Source organism: Conger conger, chromosome 3 (assembly GCF_963514075.1).
Source record: "Conger conger chromosome 3, fConCon1.1, whole genome shotgun sequence".
Lineage (NCBI taxonomy): Eukaryota > Metazoa > Chordata > Actinopteri > Anguilliformes > Congridae > Conger > Conger conger.
Window position 1 is genome coordinate 38,614,941 of NC_083762.1, and position 22,889 is coordinate 38,637,829.

The 22,889-nt window shown below is 38.8% G+C and overlaps 2 protein-coding genes across 2 annotated transcripts in view; both read right to left on the reverse strand.

Annotated features, from left to right (window-relative positions):
- Nucleotides 1-536: 536 nt before the first annotated feature.
- On the reverse strand, nucleotides 537-14,732 carry nostrin (nitric oxide synthase trafficking). The gene is made up of 16 exons (XM_061236376.1): nucleotides 14,654-14,732; nucleotides 14,386-14,471; nucleotides 11,305-11,388; nucleotides 11,059-11,121; nucleotides 9,052-9,133; nucleotides 8,900-8,962; nucleotides 8,196-8,294; nucleotides 7,109-7,234; nucleotides 6,750-6,848; nucleotides 4,458-4,583; nucleotides 4,249-4,357; nucleotides 3,798-3,886; nucleotides 3,554-3,679; nucleotides 2,121-2,340; nucleotides 1,174-1,257; nucleotides 537-1,066 (listed from the first exon to the last, which is right to left on the reverse strand). Exons 1-16 carry the CDS (start codon nucleotides 14,678-14,680, stop codon nucleotides 930-932), a joined length of 1,620 nt encoding a protein of 539 aa, XP_061092360.1. The 5' UTR covers nucleotides 14,681-14,732; the 3' UTR covers nucleotides 537-929.
- Nucleotides 14,733-15,479: 747 nt separating this feature from the next.
- The window catches only part of cers6 (ceramide synthase 6), a 31,916-nt gene continuing 24,506 nt past the window's right edge, over nucleotides 15,480-22,889 (reverse strand). The window contains exons 9-13 of the mRNA XM_061236194.1: nucleotides 20,978-21,134; nucleotides 18,683-18,706; nucleotides 17,704-17,825; nucleotides 16,120-16,158; nucleotides 15,480-15,998 (exon numbers count right to left, since the gene is read on the reverse strand). Coding sequence (XP_061092178.1) covers nucleotides 15,872-15,998; nucleotides 16,120-16,158; nucleotides 17,704-17,825; nucleotides 18,683-18,706; nucleotides 20,978-21,134 — 469 coding nt within the window. The 3' untranslated portion in view covers nucleotides 15,480-15,871. The remainder of the gene's footprint in view (nucleotides 15,999-16,119; nucleotides 16,159-17,703; nucleotides 17,826-18,682; nucleotides 18,707-20,977; nucleotides 21,135-22,889) is intronic.

Here is a 22,889-nt window from a genome sequence, read left to right on the forward strand (position 1 = left end):
AAATGCATGTGGCTTAACGTGCTTAGAATCTGGTTGTAATTACCCCTAACAAGCGAGAAACCCTAAAAATCTGCTCTGTTCAGGTGTCTATATCCCTTTCTTACACACCTGACTGTAAATTTGCTGAAAACGTAGCGCATGTGTACTTGAAGTCTGATTATGCCTAATGGGAGACAAGAAAGAATGCGACACATGAGCAGAGGTTAATGGAGGGTTGGACTGAGGTATTTTAGTGTATTGTGTATGTGGAAAAATAACCCATTTAACACATCAGGACAACATGTTAAAAACCTGGGTGTACTGTATCTTAAAGTGCAGTGATAGCACCACTCCTAATCAGCTGCATCAATTGATGAATTGACAATTGATGTAATGATTACACTCTAAAGAGAATGTATATTTTTTTTAAAAACTAATTTTCTACAAACCAATTGAAACTCTTATCAATGAAAGGATCCCTAAATGGTGCTGTATCTTTGCTTTTCACTCAAAATGTTTAGGCTCATTATTTAAGGACAGTAGATTTCAAAAGATAATTACAGTTCCAGTTTTTATTAAGATTCATGTGTAATAAAATAGTGACAATATGGTAAATGGAGTGCTCTCGTGTATCAGATTTAAATGGCCTTAAAATTACAATTTTGATGATTCAAATCAATTGACATTTTTCTTTTCATTTCGTTTGACATTTTTTCCATTTCATTTTTCATTTGGACTTAAGTATGAATGACTAAGTATGAGCAATAACATTATTCATTATTCATGTTCACAATGATGATCTCATCAGTAATGCCAATCAGCGTAGAGCTTTAGCACCTGTATCAGTGTACCAGCAGCACTGTAGCTGAAGTGCGGGTACTCGTCTAGTGCAATAACCAAAGAATTTGTTTATCAATTCATTATGCAGTGCATAAAGTATTTTTGCAGTGTCATACATCAGACGACATGTTGATGTTAAATGTAGGCAGCTCTTCAACGTACGTAGACGGGAAATGACCTTTCAGGCCATTTAATGTCCCATACCACCAACCGCTGTCATCCTTCTCATGAATGTCAAGGAGGTCACCTGAACAAAAAAATGTGTTAGTCTCCTCAATGTTTTCCATGGTCGCACATCATTGTCTGTTATAGTGTGAAGTTAGTTTTGCACCGTCAACTGTAGCCAAGACTCACCTTCCTTGAAGTTCAACTCGTCGTCTCTGTCAGGGCTGAAGTCATAAAGTGCTTTGCATTTTCCAATGCATGTAAACTCTGCAGCTGATGGGGATAAGATAAAATAATTTATTGCAGCCATCTTAGAATAGTCTTTCTTCAAATTTGGCACAAACATCCATTTGGACTCGAAGATGAATTGATTAGATTTTGGTGGTCAAAGGTCAAGGTCACTATGACCATTCTTGTGAATGCGATATCTCAGGAACGCATTGAGGGAATTCAACCATGGTCATCTGATCAAAAGAGAGTGACTTTCGTAATACCAGAAACTCCGGACTAAGCCCAAAGCTTCGTCTGCTTCATGATATTGGCCCCTGATGTTTTACGAATCATATTAGACCACGGGTTTCTCAGCACATTGCTATCACGGCACACAGTTGTCTGCAATGGAGAGGCAGGGTTGAGAACGGGGCGAATACTTATTTTGTGTACGAAAACAGGCATGAAGCAAGGAAAGAATTCCTGCATAGTCTGCGTTTAACAAAAGATAATTTACATTAACCCCCAGCAAACTACAGTAGTTCTAAACAAACTCTTGCATCATTGCATCATGATACCCGTTTCATCAAAATCATTCTACTTCGTTTCATTTAAAGTAGCAATTCCAAGCACTGGGCTAAATCGAAACAATCCATTTTCCAAATAATGAGTGCAAGACTGTCAAGTCACATTAGCACTGATATATCAATGTAATAATCCAATGATGTGATCACACCCATGCATAATTAATCATTCTAATCAAATGTGCTTAACTGTAGTAGTTCTGTGAAAAATACTTAATTTTACACCATTAAAAAAACATAATAGCAGTCAAATGAATATCTTCAAATATAATATAGATATGTTCAAATATAAAAATGAGATCATATTATATCAAGGAAGAATAATTAATTATAGACTCTTACCCTGTTCACCTTTTTCATCCACCTCATCAAATTCGAAGAGGTGTCCATTGAGCCCATTTTCAGACTGCATTTCAGCGCCCTGTGCCTGGACTTCAGGAGCTATCGCACTCTGGGTTGGAGCTGTGTGACGTTGAGAGAACCTCATTGACTGTCTTGACCTGAACGGTGTCTTCTTAATCTTGACTGGACGTGTCAGCTGCACAATGCTGTGCTCATAATCCTTTAGAAACACAATAAAGCACAAAAGAGAACACTATGTGAAGTATTGACAGAATACATATTGCAATAACGTACAGTTATATTAAGAAGATACCACCTTGTATTAGCAAGCAGAGGATTTGTTGCCATTTATGATATAAAAATAAATCTGGATATCTTATGTTCAGGTTGTCGTACAAGCAATACTAAAAGATAATTTGTATTATAATTAATTTCTATTGAAATTGAGGGGTGGGACTAGATTCAGCTGTAAATGATGCTGAAACAGCATGGAACACATTTGGTGTCTAAAAGGCTTTAAGTCATCAAATCGGAAAAAGGAGAAACAGGCAAGATGTGTCCAAACCTTTGACTGTCATTTAAAAAGTCCACATTTTCACAATGTATGCAGTATATTCCATTTTTGTAAGGGCTAAAAACAAATACACAGAGCATTGAATTTTATGGATTTTATTTATTTATATTTACCTAGAATCTAGCTAGCTAGTTTGGTTTGTTTACAACAGTAGCTGAGATGGCAAAATACCAACTCTACAAGAAAGTGCTCCAATGCTCAGAGCTGCCTGGGACCCAAGCCACTTGACATCCAGACCAAACAAGCATGTGGCACAGGCAAGTGGTTTACAGGAATTGGACCAAATAAATACATTCTTAATTGCCAGTCATTGAAAAAAACATGTATAAATTGCTGTCTAAAATGCCCTTCTGCCACAGAGTTGCAGAAAGTACTTCACTACTTGACAAGAGTAAGTTTATCTCAATATTCTCAAAGTATGTCAATATTCTGTGTGTCATCAATATTAGTGCTCTTAAACATCATGTGTATTGTTCTTTTCTTGCACTTTAAAAAGGCAGGGCAGACCTACAGTACTTTATAGTGGCTATCATAGCAAGCATGTCTTTAACTTCATATTTACTCAAGAGAAAGAATAACTCATGCTCTTTTATATTGTGTATATTGTTCTTTGCAATTCCAAAGGGCATATTCAGGGAAATATGATCTATCTAAAGATTCTCTCTCTTACAAAGTCATCAAAATAGTCTATTTAGAATTAGTTTATGTTCTATGTGAAAAACCATAACCAAGACAATTTTCACAAGCTGTCACTCGCTTATAAACAGAAGAGGGAGCATTGGTCCATTGCTGGGAGGTCTGTGACCAAATTAGTTAGGTTCATAAAAAGTTGTCTAACTGTAACCATTAATTTGTCTACCTTATCCTTCCATTTTGTAATGCTGTCACTGAACCGATGAGAAGACCTGGGTTTCCCCTCTAGTTCAGCCATGGTGGCAGACAGTTTACAATGGGTTGCATCCAGGAGGTCCATCTTCAGCATGATCTAAGGTGATAAGAAAAACGCCGTATTTTCAGGTTAAAGACATCACTTTTGAAATCACTGAAATACCAAGACAGAGCAAAAGCCCTAGTCATCTCTGCATATCTCAGCCTAAAATTACCTCATCGACCAGCTGCTCTGTTTCCTCCAGATTCTTCTTGTTTGAGAAAGAGGGATTTTCAGTATATGTTTTAACCATTCTCTCCAAACCTTAAACATAGACAATGACATTTTTTTTCTTGAGTATACAATACTGTGCAAAAGTCTTAGGCACCTATATAACATTCTGTACAGACAGGATTCTATCAAAAATAATGAAATGAAACGTACTATACATTTTACATTACACTCAATTTGGCAGAATAGCTAAAAACGGAATCAAATCAGTTTTCATGTAAAAATTTGTCAATTGCTTACAGTAATGTGTTACTTTTTTTATTAAATACAAAAATGTCTCTGTAAAATTAAATCTTTAAAAAAATGAATATTTGGAAATATCAAATGTGTTCTTTTATACTAACACACACTAAAAAATAAACATATATATAATAAAGTCTAGGGTGCACAGTTACCATCTAGATCTTTCTTAGATCTTGTGATGTTATCCTGTAGCCGCTGGAGTTTGAACTTCAGAGCCTCTTTTCGTCTTTCCTTCCCCATCACTGTCTTACTGTCCTCCTCCTTTGGGACACCATACAGTACAGTAAGTTCATAAATAGTTGGGTTACTTTAAATGCATCACAAACATGTATATAGTTCAAGTTTTCAAAGAGAAGCTCACAAAATAGTCAGCCAGCAGAAATTCTGCCTTGTTGTCCTCTGTAGTGACACTGGTCTCTTCAACAAGCATCTGAATGTCTTTCTCCACATCGACTTTTGTGATTGCATGTTCTATTTGTTTCTGACACTATGAGAAAGTGAGAGAGAGAGAGCATGTTAGCAGTGGCAATGGAGGAAAGATGACTACACAACAGTATAACTGCATTCTAAAACATACAAAATAATGTAAAAATACAATTACTTCTATTGTAGCTGCCAAACTATTCTAGGCTTTTTTCTCTCTCATTGCCCCATGATTTGGTAACTTGTTCTAGCCAGAGGCTCCTAAACACAAAAAGGAGCTTAGGCCCCATCAGTCCTATATCTTAGGGCCAAGCTTGGCAATACTGGCCCTTGTTTTATGGCTGTGTACATCCCTAACCTTTATATATAAATAATTACAGGCACTGTCGTTGATTTTATTATGAACAGTACGAAGCTGCAATGCCAGAACCCTAGCCTCAAAGGGAAGCAAACCTTTTTAAATCTAAAGTAAATATTTACAGCTTATTTCTTAGACCCTTTTGTGAAATAAAAAGGAAGAGTCCACACACTTCGTATGCTCCCCAGTGGCATAAATGTATTAAAACCAAATAATAAGTAACGTTTCGAACCTCAGGGCTCTTTGTCAGGCTTTTTCAGTGTATATAAGTTTATGGCACTGGGGAGCATACACAGTGTGCAGACTCATCCTTTCAATTCAATTCATCCATCCATCCATCCATCCATTATCTGAACCCGCTTATCCTGATCAGGGTCGCAGGGGGGCTGGAGCCTATCCCAGCATACATTGGGCGAAAGGCAGGAATACACCCTGGACAGGTCACCAGTCTATCTCAGGGCACACACACCATTCACTCACACACTCATACCCACGGGCAATTTAGACTCTCCAATCAGCCTAACGTGCATGTCTTTGGACTGTGGGAGGAAACCAGAGTACCCGGAGGAAACCCACGCAGACACGGGGAGAACATGCAAACTCCGCACAAAGAGGCCCCGGCCGACGGGGATTCGAACCCAGGACCTCCTTGCTGTGAGGCGGCAGTGCTACCCACTGCACCATCCGTGCCGCCTTCAATTCAATTCAATTCAATTAATGTATTATTGTTCTGTTTGGCAGTGGTCTGAGCTTTTGGACATGCATCTATTTTCTGTTATTATTAGAGCATCTATTTTCTGTTATTACACTTTGTAAAGCCACTATACCAAGAGTAGTTAGAATAGTGAAAATGACAAAGATTAGATAACATCCTAAGGCTTAGCCTTCCTTGAACTTAGTTTATGTTATATCTTGTGTAAGTACATTCAAGGCCATACTGCTCCCACCAACATTGAATGCACAGGATTTATCAAGCTTCATCAAGCTTAACATCTAGTTGAGACCCCTTGCTTAAATGTGGTTTAGCACCAAAATGATATAGACCAATGCAACTCCAGGTCCTGTAGGTATCTGCAACCATGCACTACACCACCTGATTTCCCTAAAGAGCTTACTTCCTGACAATGATGGTTGCTGAGCTGAAAATGGATGGGGCGTAAACCCACTCTTTAAGTCATTTGACAAATTAATCACTTGTTTCAACCTGTTTTCACTCATTTTCATTGATTAACAATAATGCATTGGCAGGTAAGCACACAGCAAATTTAAAAATCACTTTTAATCACAAAGTACATTTAACAAAAGATTATTTAGCTATCGTGTTTGCTTTCAACAGAACCTTCAACAAAGGCTACCAAAACAATCACGATAGTTTAAATGACAAAATCTGTGCATTGCAGATCTGCACCCACACATGAGTGTGGGTACAGAGAACACAATTTTAAATAATTAAATAGCTCCCTCCCCTCTCAGCCTGCAATCAGTTCTGATTGCAATCCAAAGGGGTTTCATTGTGCATCCTCCTTCAAGGCTGATTTGTCCCATTTCGATCAGTGTAGAAAGGTTAGGTCCAGTTCCAGCCATTAAGGCTATTTGTAAAACATACACCTTTAACTAGCTAGCAATGGGGTTTTGTGCTTGGCATCAAAGCTAGAAATAATTTCTGACCGACCAGTGGTTCACAGACATTCAAAACACATTTAAAAGCAGACTTTACAATTAATCACATAAGTTAACGTGATTAAAACGTAGTATTGCGTTATCCTTTTTAAATGAATCACGTGTTAACCTGTTCATTTTGACAGCACTACTGAGAATACAATGTACAGGTCATACATGTTGAAGAATGTTTCACTTGAAGCACCCACTCACATGGATGAGGGTCTGTCCAAAGCTGGACATGTAGAGGCTGTGCTTATTAAGGATGTTACTCAGTATCTCAATGCGCTGTTTCTCCAGCTCTTGAATGATCTAAAATGGAAGCAAGAGGTAGACATTATGGATCCTCAGTTGAGCACTGTATTCGTTATAGGTGTTTTGTTGAGACACCACTTGTCATTGAGAGACACCAACTGTTTCTGATGTTACAAAATTAAAGAATAGTTCTTGGTGTCATGCAGTGGATCGAAAGAAATATAAGGAAAGCTCAATGGAAAGTTTTTTGAGGTGTGTGGAATCCTCCATGAGCTTCAGAAAAAGTTGGAGAAGGGACATTGGTTAGCACCAATCACCTGGTAGCAGTTCTTCAGTGTTGTCTCCCATTTCAGTCTGAACTGAAGACCAGCCATGTTGATGTTGAAGTACTCCTCATCTGACCTGGCCTGTGCTTCAGCAGACTTAGTCAATCTGTTGAGCATCTGGATTAAAAGCACACATCACATCCATTTCAAGGCTACCATTGTAATTGCTTACAGATTTAGAAAACAAACCAAACTTTGGTTAATGCCTTGAAAATTGCATTTGGAAAACTTGCAATTCTCAATAACAACAATGAACAATTTTCTTTATTTTCTGAATTTAGAAGATGCTCATGTCTAGAGCAACTTTTACAATTACAATGTTATGAAGTCAACTTAAATAGCTGGATATTTACTGAAGCATTTAAAGTTGAGCATATTGCCTTTCTTGACTCTCATTGGCACAACTTTGGTCCTCGTGTTGACAAACACCAATAAAAGACTAGACTCGATGACTAGACTAGACTCGATGCTGAAAGCTTTCTTATACCTACATGATGGAAGTGTTGTAATACCCCCTAACTACTCAGAAACAGCATGAAAAGCTGTCAAATTACGTTTGATTCCCAAAAATGAGAAAATGTATAAAAAGAGATGTAATTCCTACATGGATCAGATATAGACACAAATACCTCACTAATCTCAAATTCATGGTTTCATTTCAAATCCAATGTGCTTGAGTACAGAGCCAAAATAACATAAATTGTACCTCTGTCCAAATACTCACGGACCTGTATATTTATAAGTCTGAAAATAGACATATCCACTATTTGAGCAATAACTATGAGGACTCCAACCACAGTGATGAACTTGCTTGGTAGGGACACGAGTGTATTTCCCCCCCTTCCAAGCAGGGTGAGGAAAAAGGCAAACGTTTCTCAAAGGATCACAGCTTTTTCACAGAGAATTCCAGAAATCAGTTGCATCCTGGGTTCAACAAGACTCCAAATTAGATACAACCTCCATGCTGACAAGCCACCTGGGAGGAGTTTGAAAAAAATGTGCAACCAAGTGTTTACATAATTTTCCCATTGTTAAATATGCTCGAACATGGGAAACTGTTTTGCCATTCTTGGCTTACCTTCTGTTTTTCCTTTTCTGTACACATTTGCTTGTTGTTCTCTACAAAGCTGAAGAGAGCTTCATGTTCTCTCGTCAACCCAATTAATTTCTTCTTGACCTGCAGAGAAATAAAAATGAGTTGTGTACAATATTTCTATCTACATTTAGTTTTAGTTGAAACCCTGCTCTTGCAAATTAAGACAAAATTGACCATTAGTGATGCAACCATGTCTCTGTCTGGTTCTTCTGTCACATTTAAATTAATACATTTGACTTGTTACATTCACTGTGGACCAAATAATACATCCAAAGCATAATTTATGAACATATAAATATAAATGAAAAGTTCATTATGTGCTTTGTACAATTAATTTAAGTAATTTCAATAAAGCCTGGCTGTTGTATAATAGATCGACCTCATGAATTGGAATAGGATTGCCTGTATCTCCACATACTGTACTGTTTTGTGCTTTTAGGTTACATGTTCAACATTTCAAATTTGTTATCAAATTATTCTACAAATAACAGTTTACATAAAATGACAGCATTTCATTTTTGAAAAATGTTATTTGTTAAAAGTAAATCCATTCCTTTTAGTAAAAATGTTTACTAATAAAGTGCTCGGTGAGTGTATATGCAAGGCTTATTATGTGAAATACTACTTCTTAAAAACAATAATACAGTATAAAATACCTTTGTAATTCACATAATTGAATAACTTACCTTAAGTTGCTCATTCCAGTTTGTGACAACAAGTTTCCCCGTCTTCTCAACAGCACTATCGAGCTATAAGTGTGCAATAAAAAAGTTATAAAAGGTGATTTCAAGAATTTTATTACAGTAACAATTCTGTGCAAATAAAGAATGACACATACTGGCCGTTTCCGCCTAGTGTGTTCATCAAGAACCTGGCGAATTTCTGCAAGTGTTTCTTGCTGAAAGGCATTTCCCAGTGCCCTAAAATTAAGAGAGGAAGATGATGTTCCTTATGGATGTGCCATCTCTCATTGTATCAATTATATCATTTCTTGCCTATGGATGAGGCCACTTGGTACACCAATATCAATGTACAGTAATTGCAACAGGTATGTACAGTGGGCTCCATGCTGTTATGTATCCAACAGCATGGATAATTATCTACATTTTCTGTTAAAACATATTTGAAAACAATATACTTTTCTTTCAATACATTTACTCTCGTGTTTCATTTTCTTTATTTAGTAATCTATTTCTGTTCTGAAAACCACAGGTGCCCAAAACTGTAAGTTGCTTTGGATAAAAGCGTCAGCCAAATAACTTTTAATGTAATGTAATGTAATTATTGTGAATAAAAATAATAATAATAATTTGGCAATACAATTTAACTCCATTTATTTAGTCTCAGTCTAAAGAAACTATATTGTTTCAATCACTTCCTGTTTCACTAGAGTACTGTAAGGGCAATAATACAAAGTAGTAAAACATATGGAATGGTTGCAAACTTGCCAGGCAGAGGATGCATATTATCCCCACAGACGGTAAGGAAGATGGTGAGGGAGGCCATAAGTAAATGGTAAATGGTTAGCATTTATTAGGGGTGAACGAGTACTGCATGACTTGTATCTGTTTCCATATCCGTTCAACCAATTAAATTATCTGTTACTCGTACTCGGAAGTGGGTGTGACGTAACCGGGAAGTGGTGATGTTTAAACAGTCCCCCGTACTACATTGTGATTTTGAATCTTTATCACAACAAGGAGGTCCTGGGTTCGAATCCCAGTCGGCCGGGGTCTCTCTGTGTGGAGTTTGCATGTTGTCCCCATGCTCGTGTAGGTTTCCTCTGGGTACTCCGGTTTCCTCCCACAGTCCAAAGACATGCAGGTTAGGCTGATTGGAGAGACTAGATTGCCCATAGGTATGAGTGTGTGAGTGAATGGTGTGTGTGCCCTGTGATGGACTGGCGACCTGTCCAGGGTGTATTCCTGCCTTTCGCCCAATGTATGCTGGGATAGGCTCCAGCCCCCCTGCGACCCTGTTCAGGATAAGCAGGTTAAGATAATGGATGGATGGATGGATCTTGTTATGAATGTTAATCTTAACATTAATTCAAAACTGAAACTGTCTATGTATGTATGTGCTTTAACAATTTAACAGGGAACACTTTTGGCTGAGCCACCTTCCCGTTTGTATCAGAACCACTATCCGTGTTGCCATCACACTGACCTCTTTAACACTCAGACACCCACGTTTTCCTAAAGCACTATACTCTTTAGCAACATAACCTATAGCACATAAAATAGCACCTCCATACCAACAAACTCTTGGAATGGTGGCACGAAGATAGCACTTACTGAGCACAATAAACAAAGCCAAGCATCGTGAGTTTGCCAAACCTCATTGGAATTATGACTGGCAGAGAGTGTTATGGTCAGATTGAATGTTTAATATGGAATGTTTTGGCCATACTCACCATCAACATGTTTGGCAATATTTTGCTGCCAGTGGTTCAGGGGCGCTATTTAAGAGAAATTTAAGTAAAAACAACAACCAGGTTCTGGAATGGCCATCTCAGTCACCAGTCCCAAGAACCTGCGGTCTGAACTGAAGAGGGTGGTCCATAAGTGCAAACCCAATGATATCAATGATTCTTAAAAATTCTGCATTGGAGGAATGCTAAAAAAAAAAAAAAAATCCCTCCCAATGTGTTCTTGAACCTTATCACAAATTATAGGAAAAAACTCATGACTGTCATCTTTACCAGGGGTGTTTCCATAAAGAACCCCTGGCAACATAAAATATTTGTATATTTGTGGAACCTGTTTTTTTGGGGGAAATACATTTTCTTTTTGAAAAATGTAAGACTTTGGTATCATGAACCAAGGTTCGGATTTTAACCAATTACCTGTGTATGTCTGCCATGGAAAACATTTCATCTGATACTTGGGACCATGCATTGTAGGTAGAGCTTAAAATGAGAAATAAAATAGTGTACATAAAGTTAAAAGGTAGTTTGTTAGCATTCATGTTTGATATGAGCATGTTTACATGAGCTGACTATTCAGCTGTAGTCTTGATGTGATTTTTAAGCACAGTACACATTTTCAAAAGTAGGCTCAGACAGCCATCCTACTGAAGAAGGAACCCTCACTTGCGGCCCATGCTACCCAAGGCCTTGATGAGCTTGCCAGCCAACTTCTGCAGCCCTTTAGCATAGCTGGTCTCCAACTCAGCCCTGCGAGCACAAAGATAAGAGCCATCACATGTCTAAATTATAGCACCAATGAGAATAAAGAGCAAAGTCCTTGACTGCATAGCCTAGATCATTTTGTACAAGATAAAATAAATATAATAAATAAAAAATGTATGATACAGGGCTACTTGGAAAGAATGTGGCAAAGCACTATTGTGACAAACTGCATGTAATTATTTAGTTATGTGGGCCGAATTTACTGGCTGATTAAGCAAGGATCAAAAGTACTTCACTAGAGCTTATTTCGGTTTGTTAAATTCTATTAAATTGAAGTCAAAATTCTACAACAAAGGGACAACTAATCAGAAAGTCTGTGCATGAGTTTGTAAAAGCAGTAGGCCATTTTTTGCCTGATTGCATGAGTGGAAAACCCCACATTCACATTACTATTCACACTATTTTTATGTTGTAGCTTGCCACCTTGAAGCAATTAAACTGTGACTATAAAGTACTTGACAAGTTTAACTAGCCCAGTCAGATAATGTATGTGGCATCACATTTGTTAAACACTAATTTGTTATAACACATAGCCTGCTTACTTAGTTGGGCAGCAATAAAAATAAACTCACTAGCAAGCTACAGTAACTATATTTAGATAATTTACTAGTTAGAGCTAATTGGCACTGTGCTACTACGGTCAAATTAAAACATGTTTAGAAATCATTTAAAATCTATTAAAAATCAAAAACTGAAGTAGCTCATTTATGTAAGGATATAAGTATAAGTTAGAGTAAAACTCTTTGCTGTGGCACTCCAAATTGTGGTCACAACCTGTTTCTATAATTATCTCTGAGTGTTTAGGACTTGATTGGAGTCCATCTGTGGAAAACGTCAATTGATTGGACATAGTTTAGAAAAGGCACACACCTGTGTACAAAAGGTCCCACAATTCACACTGCCTGGACACAATTTTAGTGAGGCATAGATCAGGGGAAGGGTATAAAACCATTTCTAAAGCTTTGATTGTTCCCAAGCCTCAATAATTGTGAAGTTTAAGAAGTTTGGAACCACCAGGACTCTTCCTAGAGTTGGCTGTCTGGCAAAACTGAGTAACCAGGTAAGAAGGGCCTTGGTCAGGGAGGCGACCAAGAACCCAATGGTCACTTTAACAGAGCTTCAAAAGTCCTCTGCAGAGATGGAAGAACCTGCCGAAAGGATGACCATCTCAGCAACACTCCATCAATTAGGCCTTCATGGTAGAGTGGCTAGACGGAAGCCTCTTGAGTAAAAGGCATATCTCTTTGGGCAAAACTCCAAGTAATATGTATGGTGAACACCAGGCACTGGCTAATACCATCCCTGCGGTGAAGCATGGTGGTGGCAGCATCATACCATAGGGGAGAAATGGGTCAGAATTGAGGGAGCGAGGAATGCAGCCAAATACAGAGAGGTCCTTGAAGAAAATCTGCTCCAGAGTTCACGCTACCTCAGACTGGGGCAACAGTTCACCTTACAGCCTAAGCATAGCGCAAAGACAATGCTGTCCTTGAGTCGCCCAGCCAGAACCCAGACTTAAACCCCATAGAACATCTGTGGAGAGACCAGAAGATGGCACTTCACCGATGCTTTCCATCCAATCTGACAGAGCTTGAGAGGATCTGCCAGGAAGAATGGGATAAATTGCCCAAATCCAGGTGTGCAAAGCTTGTAGAGACTTACCCAAGAAGACATAAAGTACTTCTATAAAGGAGTTTCAAATAAAGAAGTACTGAATTAAAGCTCAGAATACTTATTTTAATGAGAGATTTCAGTTTTTGATTTTTCATAAATTAGCAAACATTTGGCAAAACATGTTTTCACTTTGTCATTATGGGTTATCGAGTGTAGATTGATGGGAAAAATGGCCATTTTATCTAGGGGCGACATGGCTCAGGCAGTAAGAGCAGTGGTCTGGCAGTTGGAGGGTTGCTGGTTCGATCCCCTGCCCAGGCTGTGTCGAAGTGTCCCTGAGCAAGACACCTAACCCCCAAATGCTCCTGATGAGCGGGTCGGTGCCTTGCATGGCAGCCAATTGCCATCAGTGTGTCAGTGTGTCAGTGTGTGTATGAATGGGTGAATGAGAAGCATCATTTACCATCTATTAAAAATTAAATCTACAAAAAGGGGTCAGAATACTTTCTGAAGCCAGTGTATATTGCTATGGTCTAATTCTTTAAGCTCTGCCGTTCTCATGCTCTTCTTGGGTGGAAACTAAGCCTACATTTTTCCTACACACTAATGTATCCCAATTGGTAGATGTGCCCATAAAATTGTTTTTCCAGTTAGCGGACATCAATTTTCAGAAGCAAATGCTCCTAAAATGTGAGCACTGCAGAGCCCTGGAACAGCACTCAGTGTTCAAACTCTGACTACAGTTCGCTAACACCCCAGGCCTGCATATATTGCATAACAACAGCAGGGCTGTCATATTATGACAACCCAAAAGATTACGTACAAATTAGCTCTGGTCTTCTCTAATTCTTCAACTTAAAAGTTTCCCAAATTCTGTACATTCAGTCACAGTCCAACATTTTCTTCAACCTATAGTAAAAGACTTAATTTCCCCCAATTATGCACATCAAGAGGCACAATCTTAAATAATAACCTCACCCCACCCCCAGTGCTGCTGTGCCTTGAACCATGCAGCTTGAGGGTTGGGGATATTGAGGAACCCAACATAATCCTTGGAACGCCAAGGTCACCCCTTCTTGTTCTCAGAGGCAGTTACAGGCAGTGAAAGGATAACCACAACATAAATTAAAATTTAATCTGGAAGCTCATACTTCAACCTGCATGCAATCCTGTTTTACTTGCAATAAAGGAGTCTATATTTTTCAGCATCAAATTCACAGCAGTAATCTCTACGTCATCCGTATTACTAAATATCACAATATTTTAAGTTTGTATCACTCAAGAATGTACAGTACAGTTTAACCACTACTTTTCAAGCAGCGTAAATACAGCATTTAGTTCTAATTCATCACACAGAAGTTTAGTTACCTTTGCTGAAAGACTATCATGAGTTCTTTGCAGAAATGCTCCCCATTCTTTGAAAATTTCTTCAGATCTTGGTACAACAGATTGTACTATGAAAAATAAAGCAAAGCCACACTTACTTTGAGCAGAGTTTAATGGTCAATCATTAAACCAGCCAGTTAGCGGATCAATATAATTTCGGTTTTAAAATGACATCCCCATTGGAAATATAGCAGTTAGTTTAAAATCACCAGGTTTATGTTTTGGAGGGGTATTTTTCTAATCTACTCACCGTGCACCCACTCACAGGGTCCTTCATGCTGTCGCTGATCTGGGCTGTTTATTGACTTTGCACTTTGACCACTCTCCCAAAGTCATGCATGCGGAAGTCACCTGCACTCACCCGACCAATAAATGTCGCTGGCCGGTTCCATTTTGGTACAATGATATGCACTCAGTGAGCAGTTTATTAGGTTTTTTTTTTTCATTTTATTTTTTTACTTCTACTGCTGTAGCGGTATCCACTTTATGATGCGTTGTGTGTTCAGACATGCTCTTCTGCATACCACTGTTGTAATGTGTGGTTATTTGTGTTATTGTCACCTTTGACCTGTCTGGCCATTCTCCTCTGACTTCTCTCATTAACAAGCTGTTTCTGTCTGCAGAACTGCTGCTCACTGGATTAAAATTTTTTTTTTTTTTTTACACCATTCTTTGCAAACTCTAGAGACTGATGTGCATGAAAATCCCAGGAGATCAGCAATTTCTGAGATACTCAAACTCTGCCACCAACAATCATTCCACGGTCAGTCAATTAGATAAAACATTTTTCCCGATTCTGATGATAGATGTGAACACCAACTGAAGCGCCTGACCTGTATATACATGATTGTATGCATTGCACTGCTGCCACACAATTGGCTGATTAGATAATCACTTGAATGAGGTGTAATAAAGTACAAATGTTCCTAATAAAGTACTCGGTGAGTGTACATTGAAATGAAATACAAACCCTGGTGATTACATTGCAACTAGATGTATGAATTCATCTTAAGATTGTTAGTATTTGAGTGTCTCATAACATAAGCAATAACCAAGTAAAAAGACCGACAAGAATGTCTTTCTATTGCCTTTTATTAAAGCAAGTGTTTCATGATACATAACCCATCTGTGTTTATGAAACTACTTACTTAATACCAGACTACAATAGACAAACACCTCATGGGCGGCAGTTCAACTGCAGTAAAGGAATTACACTTTGTCAATGATCGCAACATTAGTCATTGAACCGATGCACTTATTAAATACATGCAGATTTTTTTCCTGATTGCTCAATGTGAAAAATGGTTTCCATTTGTAGCACTAACTTAGTAGTGAAAGTCAGTGTACCACTGCAATAAAATACAGAAACAAAATGGCTGAATGTAAGGATATCACAAACAATATAAACACTGTCCTGAAGCATTTGGTTGGTTTGAAGATGTTTATTCAAAATACATGGCAACATTTTTCATTTGTACCTATACAAAGATTTATCTGTCTGAAAGGCAGAGAAGTCCAGGCATCTGAGACACCAATTATATTTCAACAGCAAGTGTGAACTGTACAACAGCCAGCTCTGTGCACAAACTGGTAATCTGGAAAAGCAAGGAAACCAGGGTCATTTCATTCTTGGAGATTCCCACACAACGAGGGAGCTGCAGTGGAGACCAGTAAACACTGAAATTAAAGATGGATTATAAGAGAAATGGCACTAACCCAGTGACTTTATGCATGGGGGAAACCAGAGGAAGGCACCTAGAATGGCATTTAAAATCTGATGTCAGCGCCTACTTCATACGACTAGCATGGTCAGAAGTAAAACAATGTCAACCAATGATATGGACTGTTGACTGGTGGAATCTATGCAAGAGGTAAAATGTAATTTTTGTGTAGAGTTCTGTCAATTAATTTATTTCCATCTAAATGTCAGAGAAAGCCCTCTGAACTTTTATGGTTACAGCATTTTAGACAGTAAAATGCTGTGACCTCTGCAAGTTGAACATTACCAGACTTATGGAAAATTATTTTAATACAATGCAATAATTCCAATTTATATAATGGCACTTCTACATTTGAAATGGTCTTAATAATGCTTATTGAATACTATATAATGATATAATATTCCATTTAAAACATTTCTGTGAAGTTGCTTTGATTTAAATCTTTCTGCTTTAGAAAGAGAAGCTAGTAATGTTTAAAATCTCTCTCGTCTCTAATTTCAGAAATACGTACGCTTGCTGGACATTGAAAAGGGGAAAAATTATGCATTACAAATTGGCCGGAAAACACCATTCCATGGCATTGTTGAAACACTAAATTTATACGCAATTCATAAACAACAAAATGTAACCTCACCGCCCTCTGAAATATGACTAGAATCATGAAACGTATCAATCTGTTGTTACACTTGCAATGTTTAATATCTTTGTAGTTTTAATACCACGACATGTCTGGCTATTGGAGTGTTTTTAAATGTGCCATAGGGCACTTTAATGAAATACAGACAAAAAATGGCTGAAGAATACTTGAAATATATGCTTTAGCACTCCTATTACACACGGACATAATACTCGTACTGGTCGTCTCATTTACAGCTTAAAAGCGTAAAAAGTGTGTTTTGTGGGTCTTGACAAATCGTCAAATATTACAGTTCACCTGCAAATGGAACAAATAACCACCGATTTAGCGAGAATGACACTGCAGCATAGAAAGCAAAACCAGATCTACAGCATGTAGCCGGTGACTGGGCCCGAACCTGTCCACAATGAGCAGGCCACGAGAAGAGGAGCAGCCAAATCATGACCTAGCCATTTCAACACTGACAGTCAAATTATTAAAAACACGTCAACAAAAATCCCTTTTGTCCAAAAACTTGCCAATATATATATAAAAAATAAATAATGTCAAAAGACACAGACAGAATAAAATACCACTTTCGTAATGTCAAAACTACACTTACTCAGCATGCTTACACAATGTAGATGAAACGGCCACATTCGTTTGCAGGAGGAGAAACTGGTCGGTGCGCAACGAGAATGCTACCATATGACATTCCACTAAATGCTCTGATGCAGACAGTCGGCGAAATAAATGAGGAGGGTGGTGGATGAAAAAAATCATACGGAAAACGTGATGGGATTGACAAATTCTATTAAGAACTTCCAGTATCAAACGGGTGATGTTGTTTGTGTCTCACGTACATTAATCTATCAATTGTGTATGCAACATCCTTCCAGTGCTCAAAATGTCTCAGAGTGAGGTGATCAGTGTTCGTCTGGACAGAGGGTGCCCGTCAGGTACCCGTTGGTTCCATTGGTCCCGTTCGTCCCGTTGGTGGCGCTGCTGTGCAGCTTTTGAGCGGGGCGGGGAGCGTCCTCCTCATCAGAGCTGGACTCGATGTCGCTCCGATCGTCTTTCGATACCTACGGCGCGTCAACATGGGGGGGCAATGAGAGGAGCGTAACGGAGAAAAAAAACACTGGTGGAAACGCAAAGGGCGGCTTTCACAGAAACCGATCAAGCTTCATCCTGGACGAAATGGGAGATTCTCCATACAAAACTCATTCAAAATTTTGTCTGGGACTTGGCTGAACCAAGTCTGTGAAAACCCACAATCACATTCAATCTAATTTCTGTAGACTTTGTTCCCAGTTAAAGCAAATGTACAAAATAAAGGTGCGAAAATTGCCTAATGTTTGTTCTGCGGCGGTACCCTATACTAGCCCAAGCCAGCATTATATAATTAAATGTGTACTTTTTTTGCTTGGAAGATGTACTCATTCATACCTAAAGAGAACAGTACTGTACTTTCAGGGTACATATGGAAAATTTGATCCTTGAAGAACAAAAATGTACCTCCACTCTCACAATTTCTGAGAGCGTAGTTAAAGCTTGGTGTTCTGAAATCAGAAAAAAAAAAAAATAGACATTTCCTTAATGTCCATTACACTGATGGCAGCAATGTCTACCAGAAAGACCACAGATTACAAAGAGTAACGGCGGCCTGGAATGGCCATGAAATTACGTGGTGGAGTACGTTGCATGTGGTGGAGGAAGAGAAAAAGCCTTTACCAAAATAAAATAATAATCCACATGGAATATTACCCATTCAAAAAAATGTAGGTTAGAAAATGTGTTAAAATATGTCGATGTTCAATGTTTGATGCATTGCTTCTGGGGATGGATGACTCATTCTGGCACCTTGTGAATTCATTACATACAAAAACTGAACTGTATTGCACCTCAGGTTTCAGGATTCCAGACTCCCTGCAGTACTCACATGTAAAGGATTCCATTTTCCCGACTTCAAGGTAGGCACAAGGACAGAGGAAAGTCACATGAGAGAAGCAAAGAGAGAAGAAATGGTATTCCTCATTTACAGCCACAGTAACATTGTATTCCACCCCCCTCTACTGGTAACCTTTAAAATATTTTGTGTCAAGCAGAAGGTAAATCTGCCTCACTGATTTACGACCAAAGGTTGGGACTCTTGGTTGGTGGGTAGGATTCACAAGACATTGGTATTGAGAACACATCGTTGATAACCTTGCCAGATGGAGATCAGGGGTGCATTCAGAACACAAAGGCTTTGTGGAAATAATTTGAAAGCGGAAAGAACTGAACTGAATGTGACAAGCAAAATGCATTTGGACCGGCAGTGAGTGTATACATTTTTAAATATACCATACAAGTACAGCCAAATAATATATATGAGAACCTACTTTATTTGTGGTTGTGACCATAAATAGAATATTTCAAGTATTTCAACAGTGAAGGGTTCTGGTGGTTCGGGTGTGGTGTATGCTTTCCTGCCATGGCTTCGATGACTCATACTATTACGCAAGGTTGATGTTGGTGCCAGTCGCTACTTTAAAAAGGTACCGAGTGATTGGGTTCCCTCCATGTTAAAGCCATCTCTTTTCTGTTCAGAGGAGCGTCTTTGAAGATGACTTTGCCCCCATCAACAGATCACAAGTTGCCCAATGATCTAAGGCAGCGTTTCTCAACCCCAGTCCTCGGGACCCACTTGCCAGAAGGTTTATGTTGTAACCAGGAACTCACACCTGATTTAAATAATCAAGGGCATTTTTGGTGGTATGATTGGTTGAGTCACTAAATCTGGTGTGTGAGCTCCTGGTTACAACAAAAACCTTCTGGCATGTGGGTCCCAAGGACTGGAGTTGAGAAACTAAAGAGTGATCTAAAGAGTATGACACTGATATTATCACTGTGTGCCCATTATTTTATCTGATCCTATATCTCTATTTAAGACCATGATTCGCAAGTTGAACATCTTTCTTTCTGGATGAAATATTTGTTTATGGGTCATTCCATGAAAAATCAACCATGGGTATGAGGGGTGATCACTCCAATTTTGCTCAAATGTTGCGTGAATGTTCTTTATGTATTCAATAGAGAACAAGCAAAACATGTTCATTGGCTCACCCCCTACATCTATACCCTCATGTTCTCATGCATTTATCTGTAGTCATTGTGACTTTCCTGCTATGTTTTTTAATGACTTGTTTGATGCAATGCACTGTGGGACCTGGAGTCATTTATAGCAAACATGCTTCCACAAAGAATGCATTGTTATATCCTTCCTGAAGAAAACAATTGTAAATGGTTCATATTTTCATGCCTTTGGGGCCATACAGGTACGTCGGGACAAGGAAAGAATTATGTATTTTTAGTGCGGGAATGCATCCCTGATCTGGACTCAATCCAGTATTTATAGGATTTATTCTGGAATAATGCCCGAGACAGCATTTTCAACTTCCATCAACTAAGGGTACATCGACTGAGTTTCTCATGGAAGAGCGGTGTCATATTTCTCCTGTAGACCTGCTGGTAGGCTCACTGCCATGACACATATAGGGAGTGCAGATTGAGCTGGGAGGCCTAATGCCCTATTAAGTGACTCTACATTGGCGTTTCCAGGTTCTGTTCACTACATGTGCCTAACCTTTGTTCACTAGCTGTACCTTACTAATACACAGCTACACAATAATGCTTATGAGTTATATACACAATATAGCAGTGATGAATGATATAAGTATAATGCAATACAATAAATATTCACCAATATAAAAGCTAATTTACTCAGGACAAAGAAAAGTTCTTCCTTTGATGATAAATGTGCAGCACAGCAGCTACTTTTGGAAAGCATTTAGAGTGTTTTCCAGAGAATCATTTCATGCAAGGCTTCTTGATAATCAAAATCTAGTGCCGATTACTCTAGGCATGGACCATACCTGGGTCAAATAGGTAATCGTTAGGGATTCAAATACTTTTCTACAGTTTACTGAGCTTGTCTGGTGTATCAGAGCCTTTGAAATACTCTCAAAGTGCAAACCCCACCTTTTGGCCCACCTAATTGCGGCAGGCAAGATAAAAACAGAAAAGCATTTGAATTGAAAACAATTATGTATTTGACTCAGGTCTGCGAGGGACCAAGCGCCTTCCCCGTGTTGACAATGCTGAAAATAAGGAAGGAGCACTATCTCTGAAGGAAATAAAGAAAGTTGCAAAAATGCTTTTAGCGTCTGAAAGTGCTCCTGCTACTGGTCCTCACCTTCCCCTTGGAGATGGCTCTGCAGGCGATCTTCACGATGAGATAGGACCAGAAGGTGTGCAGAGCCTGCAGCAGGAGCAGCAGGAAGTTGAAGACCCACCAGGAGGGATAAGGGCCCACAATTTCCCAGCTTTCAAACAGGGTTGTGTTCAAAATCCTGGGTAGATGGGGAAAAATGCTTAGTCCATTTTTATGGCTCAGATACCACGCTGTGTCCTGTGTCCTAACCGGACGTGCATTCAAGACCTCAAACGTTGTTGGCAGCAAACAGTTATTGTCGAACGATTTGAAATTAACATTCAATTTAGTTCACCACCAACGCATTTTGAATACAAATGGATGCGACTTTGATTATTTTAACAATGCCAGCTAGCGGATTTGTTGCTTATCTGTGATTCATTTTAAGGTAAGAACAAATATTACATTGGTTACAAGTGTATTATGACAGCTAAATAATTGTCATAAAAGAGAACTTGTGTTCTCTCCGCATCTTCTTCCTTGACAGCCATTTCTGTTTGCTGCGCACTACCTTTAAAAATGAGCTCATGTTCATGGCAAACAGAATATGTTCTTGAACACACCTCAGGTTTACAGATTTAGGCAAATAAGGCACGCATGTGAACTTCTAAAATAGAGACCTTTCATCCACGGAAGATACTGCTGTCATTCGTTCATTACCGTTATTGCCCATACAGTATTGCAGATACGGAGTTCAGAATGTGATGGAAGACGGGACTGAAATCAATTGAAATTGATTCATCAAATGTATTTATTTATCTTATTATATTCCCCCCGACCCTCCCTCCATGGATAATGCTATAACCATGCATGCTGCCCTGAAGGGTTGTTGGCCACAGCCAGCACTGGCGCAGTTTGGATGGGAATCTATGAAAGACACTGACACAGCTGATGCATAACAAATCACACTTGACATATAAACAAATGATACAGAACAGATTTTCCAAATAAGAAATCAGCAGAATGGGGAAAAACCAAATGCAATCATCTTTGTCAACTCTTTTCTGCAATACAGCTCCATTTGTCTATCCTGCTTAATATTTCCAGAAAGAATTTCAGGTTAAAATATAGTCGCAACCCCCGCAAATTTGTAGCTTGACCATTGAAAAGCCAGTTCCGTCATTGCACCATTGCCCACAATGCAAAAAATAATAAGTCACACAATAACACGTATTCTAGTACTTATATTGAGACTTATTCATTTCACGTTTTTTGATAAATAAGACGAATATTGCCAATGAGGTAAGACTCATTTCAAGATATGCCAATGGAACATTTCACTTATTAGCTTGTTTTAAGTTACCGATTGCTTGACATTTTCTACTTGAGGAAAAAATAAAAGTCTTATTACAAGACTACAACGGTGTGTGAATTTTTTTGCAGAGAAGAGACCAAGCATTTTTATTTGACAAAGCATTTTTCTTTGTTTAAATGATCTAAAGAGCAGTACGATTGCTGACACGTGGTCGTGTGGGGACAGGGGTTAGGTCCCTGAGGGGTGTATAAGGGACGAATGGAGGCCTCGGTGCGGAGGCTATTTTTCAAAGTGCTCTTTCTATGAGTGTAATGTGCAAGAGAATACAGGCGTCGCTGTGGTCCCTGGCACTTACTCACTCCCTGTTAATGGCTCCAAAAACACCAAACCCCAGGAGAGGTTGTACCAAGCCTCCCTCACGGTCACATGGATGTGTCAAAAAGTCAGTGATTTGCAGTCGTTTTGCATTTTGAGGCAACTGAAGACCATGCAGCGAACAACCTCACTCATTAAACTGCAGTTTAGACTACAGCCATGACAACCAGGCTGCTCACACACTGATTATCCAAAGGCCTGACCCTGACTGTTACTTCCAAAAACAGGTTGAGGCATAGAGTAAACAGGCTACTGCAGACATAC

What these genes read in the sequence shown, in the direction of transcription:
- nostrin (XM_061236376.1), bottom strand. Translation starts at nt 14,680, where the DNA reads ATGAAGGACCCTGTGAGTGGGTGCACG. An exon ending in ACACTAGGCGGAAACGGCCA is followed by an intron (nt 8,963 to 9,051) that starts GTATGTGTCATT and finishes GCACACTTATAG; the next exon opens with CTCGATAGTGCTGTTGAGAA. An exon ending in ATCTAAGAAAGATCTAGATG is followed by an intron (nt 3,887 to 4,248) that starts GTAACTGTGCAC and finishes TCTATGTTTAAG; the next exon opens with GTTTGGAGAGAATGGTTAAA.